The 12,185-nt window shown below is 40.0% G+C and overlaps 1 protein-coding gene across 1 annotated transcript in view; it reads left to right on the top strand.

Moving 5' to 3' along the window:
* LOC117449962 (neurotensin receptor type 1-like) overlaps positions 1 to 12,185 on the top strand; it is an 81,123-nt gene that overhangs the window by 42,295 nt on the left and 26,643 nt on the right. The window contains 1 exon segment of the mRNA XM_034087901.2: positions 10,264 to 10,469. Within this exon segment, the coding sequence (XP_033943792.1) occupies positions 10,264 to 10,469 (206 nt within the window).

Genomic DNA, 12,185 nt, shown 5'->3' with positions numbered 1-12,185 from the left:
CGGGGAGCACCAGAACGCAGCTCCGCTCCGGCACTTCCAAAAATTGCAGTACCCATAAGGAGCCGTACACATGCCGCAGTTTTTGCGTGTGTTACGTTCCCTTGTAGATCTAGGGGTACCAAGGGAAGTAGCGACACACAAGATAGCCGGACGAGAGAAAAAGGAGAGGAAACTGAATGCTGAAGGAGTTTAAGTGAGGTTTTAATCAGTCAATAAGTAAGGCGGCTCACCAGCCAAATTACAAAACAAATTTACAATAAACAACACAGAACTATGCTGGGTCTCACACAGAGACATGCTGCACACATGCAGCCAGACGAGAAGGAGAGAAAGAAGGGCCTCACTGCCGTCCTCCTCCGGTCCTATATGGAAGCCCTGATTGTCAATTAGGAGCACATGGGAAGAGGCTGCACCTGGGGCCAATCAGAGGGAGAGAGAGGAAAACACACACACACACGACCACACACACACACTACGGCGCGTGGCTGTGTTTTAGTTGAAAGCCCAGTGGCGATCTGTTCATTTGTCATACTGATCATACAGTCAATAACTTTGTTGTTATTAGCATCTGGTTAGCTAGCTATGCTAACGAATATAAGAAGCTTTTTCTACAACCAGTGAGGTAAAGGCACATCTTTATATGATCATTATAGTTATACAAAAATAAGAGAATAAAGTAAACAGGTATAAAATACTATATGACAGTAAAAAAAGTTGTTATTAATAAACAAGAATACAGTTTGAAAGGGGAGTGATTTGTCAAATATTCATAAAGAAAAATAAATCTGCTTCCAGTTCTGTTTCATATGGGTGTTGAGAGATGTATCCATAGATCTCCTAATTGTGATCTCAAAGTGCACCAGATTGATGCTTTTAACTTCAACATTTAAAAACAAATCTTCCCGGGGGAGCATGCCCCCCAGACCCCCCCAGAGGAGGTTAGGTCCCCCCCCCACTTAAATCATGTTCACATGGATAGGAAACTAAATACATTTGCACACATCTTGTGTCCATATCTTTCTGTTTTGGTGGTCATGCCACAACCGTGCACGTGAATGCATACGTGAGTCATAGCAAGATATCTGGATTAAGAGGTTGCTTTTTCTTTGCACAGCATTAAAGAAAGGCCAAATGAATGGCCTGTGATTTTAGTTTTTTGAAGCAGAGGTCAATAATTTGTACGGCCCTCGGAGGATGTTGAAAATATTGAAATGGCCCTTGAGAGGAAAAAGGTTCCCCACCCCTGGTATAAAGGAACAGTTAGCAGTTGAAATCGCATGAAGATTTTTCAAGTCTGAACAGTTTCTCCATTGACTTCAATGTTAAAAATGTGATGAATTATGGGATATATCTCGGGAATTATGAAAGTTATGAATGAGAAAAGTAATAGCAATCGAGTCCCGACCGAGATGAACGTTTTGATGTTTGAACGGAGTTTCTGCGATGTGGGAGAAGAAGACGGCCAAAATAACCTGGCGGAATAATAAATAATTTTGTGCGTAGCATAACAAGTAGTTGGAATGCTGTATCAGTATTCCCACTAAATAATCACCTTTTTGAAAACCTTTTCTTGCATCACAAAAATAACGACAATAAAGTCACTTTTCACACTTTATTTATTTGATGTAAACATGAAGTGGTTACGATAACCAATACAAGGAGTCAGCTTTTGGGGTGCTCCTCCTCTATCATTGGTCCTGCTCCTGATTTAATGCAACTGCGCCCATGACCCCGGGAACCGTCGGGACACATCGGACTCAATCTTCTCCCTCAACGTCAGACGCAGCGCCATTTTCTCGTTGGTCCCACTCCAGTTTGTCCTCTTGATCCAGGTCTCATATGTCTGTAACGGTGTAAGAGACATAAACAAATGAGCAGCATACACTTCAGTGCGATTCTCTCCGTGCACAAAGTCTCTTCACATTTGGCTGTGCACATAATGCAGTGTTGCTGAGCAGGATGGTGTGTCAGGCGTGCATGGATGCTGCTGGCTGTAAAATCGTTCGGGTCTCTCCTTCATCAACTAGGAGCCATCCGTCGACTCCATCAATGATGGCCTCAGCATTATTGCTCTCCTCTGCGCTCTGGGGGTTGGGGAGAAGGATGACCAGCCACCACTTCAGGGTATATCCACTACCGCCTGTAGGGTTAGTTAATCTGTTATACATATTGCATACCCACAGCACCGAGCCAATACAATAGTAAGCAACATGTTCATAACAAATAGTATTTGAACATTAAAGGGGACCTATCATGCAAAATGCACTTTTTTATGTCTTTTATACATAAATATGTGTCCCCGGTGTGTCAGGGAACTCATGCAGCATCATAAAATATAACCCTCTCTCTTTTCCTCCGTACCCAAATCTCTAAAAACGGGGGTTACAACGGAGCTGAACCAGATTTGCGTCCGATATGACGTACTATCTGAAATGTAGGCTGGCTTTACACCCACGGCCCTATCAGAAAGTTGCTATCAGAAACAATGCCCGACTGTTTTGGACGTAATATGGTCGGTGTTTACATTAGCATTTCTAACACACAGAGCTAACCTGTACTGGAGAGCATGTGTGTGAAGAAGCAGGAAATAAAAAGGAACTCACCTTGTGGTATAACCGGAAAGAGAGAAAGCCTTTGAGCTCCATACTGTTTCAGAAAGAATCCTTGATAATCCATGATACGGCGTTTCATCACGGCAGTATTTAGTTTAGACAGTAGCTGCCGGGTCCCGCATGACCTCAGCCCCCTCCTTTTTTCTTTTGTATCAAGCTTTATACCCAAAATCAGCACTTTGAAACAGGAAGTGAAATAGAAGGATATGAGGCATGGCTAGAATGGGTGATCTGTTTGTTATTTTGAGCAAAACACTTCATAGCCTTTTTTTAATATATTTTTTTATATATCTAAGACCTATGCTATTGCCTAAAAATAGCATGATAGGTCCACTTTAAACTAATGAAATTGATTGTGTTTATAATGGAAGACCTGGTAGTGACATGAGTGCAGTCAATGGCACCGATTACGTTTGGAAAATCAAACATTGCTGCACCACGTGCTGTTTTTACTTGCCTGTTCACCCACTGTGAGAATGAACAGCTGCGAGAAACCAGTTATACGTCCTAAAACATCTGCCAGAACACGGCTATATGTACGCTGAGATATCCCAGAGCTGTGAGACAATTTCCCCCGAAAAATGCCAGTTGCCAAAAATCCCAGTGTCTTTAGCGCTTGGATAGGGACCAGCAGGGCTTGGATTGCTGCAGGTGCTCCTCCATAAAGCTGGGCCCAATACAGCACTAAGATCCAACAGCCACTCCCTGCTGATCTCTGAAAACTTGCTCCTCTGAAAACTGTTTGCCTAATCTACTATTTGCGTCAATCCCGACATTGCCTGTCATTACACAGGTGATTGTATTCCTTTTTTTTTTACATATAATATTTTATTTTATAAGCTACTGGTGTAAAAGTACCCTGACTCAAAACAACGAACATTCCTGCGCAACAAACATGTGATGATGATCATAATGATAAACGCCTAGCATATGTAAACAAACAAAAACTCCAAATACAAATGTAATTTAATATATGAAACTACCTAATGCAGTTGTATCTAATGCTATGCCCAAATTGAAAAAAAATGTATCGTAGTGTGTCGGATGTGAGTAGATCTTTGTTTCTCTGAGCTGTAGTGGTAATTCAGCAATGTGAGTAAAGTGACTGACCAGTAAACAAATGCTTCGGCTATAAGCTTCTTTGAAACTGTATCTGTCAGGCCTGAAATGCAATCAAGATGCTTACTGCGCACAAGCAGCATAATTTCCTGGAGACACTCTGTTCAAACAGCAGTTTCCAAAAGTCGGGAAGAGAGAGCGCAGAGCCAAAGCAGTAAAGAAAGCCCCAACATTCGGTTCATTTTCAACAATCTTCACAATCGAATTACATACTAATACTAGTGCGATGTTAACAAGGCTGTCAAACGCTATCTTAAGCTAGCTGGCACTGGTTCCCTTTGATAAACTTTGCCCTTGCTTTAGTTTATTCGTGTGGCTAATGTTAGCTTAATATGATCATTTCATGACTTAATACAGGGTTTATGTTCAAGTTTCGCTGTGGAGTTATACGTAAGGTACTGTGACCACATGGAAGCTACACCACAAATATACAATTTATTTGCTGACACCATATTATTTTGTATAGTATTAGTATTTTGTGCACATTTAACTCCATCTAGAGGTTTTTTTCATTATAATATCTATCTATGGTGTGTCTAAAACTATCTGACTTTTTCATGGGTTCAATTGATTTGTTGTTGTTGTGACATTTAACAAAATTGTGCACAAGACATATTCCTGAAAAATCACTGTCTTTCTTCACATTGTGGTTAAATCTGTATTTACATGAATCCCCAAGATATTCCTATTTTGCTTTTATTTAATACTTTAACTGAAATCATTCGTTATCATTTGATCGTTCATAAGATTCCTCACTGCTGGGGATGGCTCTAGCCTTGTGTAGTCAAAAGTATTCAGAGACCATTTTAAGAGTAACTCTAGGTGATAAATGTTAATGCTGTTGTATCCATACTGACAGCTCGCAGGCACAAGAGACTGTTAACACCGATCCTCTGTCTCCTGTGAGAGCTGGTAAACTGATGGAAGCAGAAAGCTGCAAGGAACACATCCAAAGGTGTGAAGCACAGTGATCAAACACATCTAAAGGGGCGGTGGAGCAAATGTTGTGTTTGCCAGTGCATGTGTGTAGGGCTGTGGAGTGTGTGAAGTGTGGGCCAGCTAACAGTTGAATGAGACATCTCCCAGACTTTACAACAAATAAGGCATGCACAATGTACACACACAAACCGGAAATGATGACTTTAATTAAATGTATTATGTGTAAGTTAAACCTAATACAGTTATGTGGAATTTGTTGACATAATACATCTAATTAAAGTCAACGTTTCTCAGTTTCACTGCACTGTAACTTAGGCTGCGGCCACACGAGGACGAAAACGGCTAAACGCATAGGATTAACGCAAACGCAATTGCAAACAAGCTTCCGTCCACACGCAATAGTTACCCGGATAGTGTCTGCCCACACGAGACCGCTCCGTTTAGCTCAAACCGCTGGAGAAGCTGCAGTACATATGCAGAGCCTGTACGTGGCGCTGTAACTTCCTCCACAAAAGCAGCGAAGAAGCATGGTTGTCATGGTTGCCCTTCTGTTTATTCTCCGCGGTGGGGGCCGAGGGAACCGGGCAGAGGTTTTCGCCAGTCAGCGTGTATTAAAGTTGAAATCTTCCGGACAAAATGATAAAAGTGCCGGTCAAAGGTCTTCTTTGTTATTTATTGAGCTTTAAAACAAATGAATAACGACTCTATATAATATAATAATAAAATACACGGAGCCTCTCTTTTTCCTCCCTCTCTTCGGACAGCGCCAGTGTCTGTCTCATGCAGCAGCTGATCCAGTAATGAGTGACCCGGCCGACAGTAAAAAATAAACATTTATAACTAGTTTAGGGAGTTTGAGAGGTAATTAAAATAGCTAAGGGTGATGATCTGACTTGAAGTGTGTGTTTTGCTGCAGCGGGAGGAGCTGCAGGTGAGCAGAGCTGCGTGTCTCCGTCCTGTCAGATTAGACTTCACTCGCGAGAGAAAGATAAATAATCTGAATTCAGGGTGCAGTTTACTTTGACGTGGGGGTGAGCAGCAGAGGTGGGGAGAGGCGGGGCTATTGCCTCGTCATTATTGCTGTAGATGTTGCACAAACAACTGTAGCATGGTCAATAGCGTCCGGAGCACGATAGCAACTCTGCGATCCGCCATTGTTGTTGTTGTTGGTGGCGAAACACTTCAGCAATGGCGCGGGGTAAGCGGAGGTGAGCAGAAGAGGCGGGGCTATTGCGCAATCACTATCAGTGATCTGAAAATGTTCGGATAGGGCGTACACACGGGGCCGTTTGACCCCCCAGAGAGTTGCGTATGCCTTTCTATCCACCTTGGGACCCGTTATCGTTTCCTCAGTCGTTTAGTGCCGTATTCGGTCGTCCTCGTGTGGCCGAACGGTCTATATGACACTAAACAGTAACGCAAACGACCGAATTCGTCCTCGTGTGGCCGCAGCCTTATACAGTATTCATGTATTTTATATATTAGCCTATTTTATGTTTATTTTATTGTCTTTGCTTTTTAAAGACTGTTTTTAAATGCCAATTAATGTGTTTCCGCTGCAATATTTCTAAATGCTTTTAATGTCTTTCAGTTTTGTAGAGCACTTTGAATTGCCTTGTTTTGTGTAAACATAAACTCACCTTTCAGTGCATGTTGCCCCCTGTGCCACCAAATTCATTTTTTTCTGGAGTAGCAAATTGTATTTGATAACAATGCTTCCATACAAAAACTATAGTGTTTTTGTAAAGATAACTGCTGAAAGTCTATTGCCATTTTTACCTAACATTTTTTAAATAAGAAGAAGCAAATGCTGTGTGGTTGTTCTGGAAATGCCTTTCCAGATTTAGTTTTTTGGTGGTTATTTAATTTCTCAATACATATAAAGCATACAGGTGAGCCAGCATTATTTGCAGTTAAATCAAAGTAATCTATAGCTGCAGAAATAAACTCTATTTCCTACATGAGTTTCCTTTTTTTGGATTTATCCATTGTTAGTTTTCCAAGAGTCAGGATTATCCCCCTTCAGGGAAATGTGACAGACCGCATAAGTATTAATAAATATCAAAACATTACTAAACATTGAAACATTACTACATGTGTTTTTATTTAATTTGTCAAAAAATAATCGTCAAATAATCAATTTGATATAGAGCAATCCAAAAGTTACATTACTGTACATAAACTTTACGAACGCCTGAGGTTAAAACAATACAAAAATATATCAAATATATTAACTCTATTTTATTTTTTGGCCTTTCTAAAAGGAAATCCAAGGTGTACAGTAGCAGTGTTTTTCATCTAAGCAAATTAAATGAAGAGGGTATAAACAATACAAATAACCTTAACATGAGATACACGAACACATTCACATGGATGAGGTTGCTAGGTTACGTGATTAAGTTTAATCAGGGAAGACGTCATGGGATACTAGCAATGTTAGAATGAATGCTGAATGAAAATGTAGCTGCTTTATTGACAGTCCTTTTCAGTTGTTGTATGGTCTTGTGCTCTCTAAAGTACATCGGTAAAAGATCCACAGGAACCTGATTCCCATACCATAACTCTTGAGGCGCCTCAGGAAGTAAAGCCCCTGCCCTGTCAGGCTAAGGGGTGTGGAATCTGTAAGCGGTTGACCAATCACAACAGAGCAGGCCAGCTAACCAATCAGAGCAGACTGGGCTCTGGTTTCAGACAGAGGGTGAAAAGAGGTGCTGCAGCACAGGCAGTATGAGAAAAATAAAGAGCTTTCTGAACATTAAAGGATGGAGACATGTCACCGTAGAGACTCAAAATGCTAATATGAACCTGAAATGAGCATAACATGTCCTAAATGATATGAAGACTTGTGTTATTGATGGCCTTAGGGTTACAAACTCAATGTAGAACAAAAGTGCTGGCATCGCCCTTGTTTTATTGTTGATTAAGGATTTTTTGACACAAAAGTGTCTTTTTTGCGTTTTTGGCCTGGGTTGTGCCTTTCTTCCAGAACTAAATTCAGTCTACTTTATGCTATATCCCTGCAAAAGATGAATACATTTATACATTTTGACACACTTTTAACTCCACAAACATTGCTCCCAGCGTGCAATGCTCGGCTCCTACACATCTTCAAACATAGCTGGTCGGGTTTCTGTTTACCTTTTTTAAAAGTCAAGCTGCGAAGAAAAACAAAATGTCCTTTTAATTTCAAATATATTGGATTTCTTATCAGGTCGGGGAGCTGCCAGCTACTTTCAGTCACATGCCACAAAAGAAACAAGTGATCTAACAGTTAGTTTTAAATCCCTAGTGACAAGGAGGGGATTTAGACAAATTGGTTCTCAACACACGATAAGAGTTATATATCAGTTGACATTAAAGTCTCGATTTAGACCTGGCACATTCTTTATAACAATTCTGCTTATTTTTCTTCTGTATGCATGAAAATGTCAAAACTTTAAACCCTATCAAAGTTAACATTTTTCCTTTTACAACTCTCACCTCAAATCAATCTTGTCTCGCTTTCCTCGTCTTCAGTCCGAATTATCAACTTAAGCGTTGGCAGTTTTTTTGGCAGATTATCTTACTTTTCTTTCCGCAAACACAGAGAGTATGTCTCACTGTGGAGCCTTGCTGCTTTTCTCCTGCTCTCCCTTTCTTCTTAAATCAGTGAACAATGTGGAGGAGGCAGGGGGCTGTCAGAAGTCAGCCAGCCTGTTCATTAAAGCCATTAAAATTTTTCATTCTGATTATCCCTTGTAAAAACAACAGTACTGGACCTCTGCGTGTGTCTATGTGTGCATGTGAGTAGAAAGTGGAGAGGAAGAGCCTCTACTGGGACATGTCTCCATGCTTTAATGTTCAAAAAGATCTTTATTTCTCTCATACTGCCTGGGCTGCAGCACCTCTTTTCACCCTCTGTCTGAAACCAGAGCCCAATCTGCTCTGATTGGTTAGCTGGCCGGCTCTGTTGTGTAAGGTGTTATCACACCGGACGCAAACCGAAAGTTCACCTCACGTACTCGCGCTGACTGTGGCATCATTTGTGCTTACTAGCGTCACTGAAACTAGAAGTGCCAGCGAGGAGGTGGGCTCTTCTCCATGTAGATACAAACAACATTATTTATCGTTAAAGATGAACAAACGTAGCTCTCGCAAATGAAGTGTGGCCGCGTCATTGCATTGACTTTACATGAAATTGCGCACAGAAAACTGTAGGAGCGAAAAATCCCTCTGGAGGGAACACAGGGATTTTAGCCTTTGTGCACACAAACCTATAGCACACACTACAGGAAAGGGAAACCTCCCAAACAGCAGAATAGAACCTCTCATAGTGACTCCATACAGGGACAAAGTTGCTCTGGAGCCAGCAGTCATTACAGATTTCTCATATCTCAACAATTTCCACTGCTCACTTCAATCTCCCTTTTTTGTTTTCTAAAAGAAAATGTGGATCAAGGTTGGCAATGCGACTTCATTGAGTGTTATTGAGTAGAGTTTTCAAAAGTGATCAAAGGAGAGCTGCATTAGAGTGGTTGAAAAGCAAAAAAGTGGTCAAGATGTTCTGTTTGTCAGTGATTCACACTTCACCTGGTCGGCCCGCTCTGTCTGCTCAACTGTGTCTAATGGATTCTCCAGGATTTGCTTTCAAGAAAGAATTTGCAATGTTTTATTTTGATATGACAATTTTCATTCCAACTAACTTCATTAACTGACAAAAGACTGACTTTTGATGTAGAATCAAACTAAATGAAGAATATACATGAATGGAACATACACTCATATTACAAATTATTGGGAATTATTAAATGTACATTAAACTGGATGAAAGGGTATGGAAGATGCTTAGTATATAGAGAAAAGGTTTATTCTTTCTCCCTCTTTTCTCTCATTTAACTCTTAAGTCTTATTTTTCTTTTATCACCTACAATTGTATTTGTGCTTCTACATATTTTTCATATCTTACCAAATTACTTTTGATTCAGAAGAGTATCACTGTCCATTGATAAGGTACACATTGCTATGTTCAAATACATAATTCAGGCAATATCTCAAGTGCACATTTCACGATTTCTTCGATTTTACCCATATGCTAAAAAAGATTTTCATTGACCTTAGTTTTTTTGGTTATTTTAAACAATTTTAAGGTCCACAATTATCTATTTCTCTGAGTATGCCACAGTAATCCTCCTTGCCAGCTTTTGGACCCAAATATTATTTGACCTTCTTGGTTGTGTAAATATCTATTAATTCTAGCTTTTTTCTTCTTCTTGCTTTCTTTTATTTAGTTTTGATCTTGCCTATGTTTGCTTTTGTGTGTATTGAAATGTGTTGTTTTGTGTGTAATAATAATTGTTCTGTGTTTGTTAAAATAAGGGGTACTCTCAATAAGCCATTAAGACTTAATTTCTCTCTTGCACAGAATTTCAGTATTCCCTATGAGTACTTTGTATCCTAATAATGCAACAAACAAACCAACTAAACTAAACAATATTGCTAAATGACTAACTTGGACCAAATCATTGTGATGGGCCAACCCACCATGTTGGGAACCACTGACACACGAGCCTATGTGTTTACCTGACCTTCAGTGTTCTGCCCCTCCTCCCAACAGGTCAACGCATTCCTGTCTTTTGTGATCCCCATGGTGGTCATATCTACGCTGAATGGGGTCATAGCCAATCAGCTGCTTCGAATGTTCCGGGAGGCGGAGCAAGAAAACCGAGTCTGCATCGTTGGAGGAAATCCCACCATGCTGAACGTCACTGTGGAGCCCAACCGCGCTCAGTCACTCCGCCATGGGGTTCTCGTTCTCCGTAAGTGGACACACACACACACACTATAGGAAATGGAAATGTGAAGTGAGCAACACCAAGTCGGCCATCTTTGAAGCTGCAACTGTAGACATACCATTACGGGGAAGCTAGGTAGCATTGACCCTTTACTTCACTTTTTTTTAAAACATTGTTGTTAAGCACAGCTAATCCCAGCACTAACGAACAAAACTGTTTTCCGTTTCATTTGTTTCCAACGTGGAAATGTACGAGGGAGACAGAGCTATCATCAGCAAGAGACCCTGAATGGTTTGGGTGGCAGCCATCTGCTGACTGTTTAATGTCAAAATAATTGCTGAACAGTAACACAAACCACTAAGAGGGAATGAGACTTTATTAAATTCTGATGCAAAACAGCTGACAGACGATGGGCGAAAGTGAATAGATATTGGCCACCTCTGCCGTTGCTACAGTCACCCTATACAAAAGGAAAGGAGGTTATTATGTGTTAGTGTCATGGATAGCTCTTCATGTCACTTGTAATAGTGCATTTTAGTATTTTAAATTGATAAATCAATGAATTACTTCAATCCATTAAAATGGTCAGTTACGCATTATGCACAGATTTACATGAACATATTTCAGCTGTATGGAAGTAGGAATGCAGGCTACGAGTTATTTTGATTAGTGAAACATCTTTGCTTGGATGCAGTCTCACTTCTAACCTTAGGTTACACACACTTATGTTCTGTTTGGGACTTGTTTCCATTCAGTTTCAATTAGTGTGGGCAAAAAGACACACAATGGTTAGATGTATGCGTGATCAGAATTGTTTTCAGGTGGATTATGTGCCTATTTCATAGTCATGACCTCGTTTGGTCCAACCAGATGGAAGAGTAGAACATCTGCGGAAACAGTTGTATTTATCCTGGTGCTTATTTTTTAAAAGCGTTACATTCTGGTCTCATCTGTGAATATATATATATATATATATATATATATATATATATATAAATGTATTTAACCCAGAGTTACGACTTTTGTCATCTGACTTTATTCTTGTTATATTACAAGTTTTTTAAATAAAATCAAGACTTACCCTAAAAAAATGTAGATTTTCTTTCCTCATCCTCAATTACTCAGATTGGATTGAAATGAACAGCAGGAGAGACAGCACACCCACTAATGTTTCATTCACACATACACGTTCACACGCATGCACACTTCAACACTTTTAAACATCAACTTGGGTGCTCCATCAAACTGTCAGTAATCTGCACTTCACTCACCTCAGTGGAGAACATTCAACCTATTCTTCACTCTAATCGAGTCAGTGATGGAGTGCTGTATCAAACCAACATTATAAATAACATGCTGATTGTCATTTTTTAAAACAACATACTAATCACTTCATTTGAATTCAAACTGCTACAATTACATTTGAGATATTACTTTTGATAACAATAGCTAGATTTTCGTTATTATAAAATGCTAAACCAACATTTTGACAATTCCTTGTTAACAGTATAACTTAATTTGATTTAAAGGGGCCCTATTATGTACATTTGTGGATTCATATTTGTATCGTGTGCCTATACTGTGAGATGCCTCCATGCTTTAATGTTCAAAAAGACACCAGAGCCCAGTCTGCTCTGATTGGTTAGCTGGCTGGCTCTGTTGTGATTAGTCAACCGCTTAAGGCCCTGTCACACTATCCCGAAAGTGACTCCCGATGGACACACGAATATGGAATTGTGAATTT

The sequence above is a fragment of the Pseudochaenichthys georgianus genome, chromosome 7 (genome assembly GCF_902827115.2).
Source record: "Pseudochaenichthys georgianus chromosome 7, fPseGeo1.2, whole genome shotgun sequence".
NCBI classification, from domain to species: Eukaryota; Metazoa; Chordata; class Actinopteri; order Perciformes; family Channichthyidae; genus Pseudochaenichthys; species Pseudochaenichthys georgianus.
The sequence above is the reverse complement of the archived record's forward strand: the minus strand, read 5'-3'. Positions and strand labels throughout refer to the sequence as shown.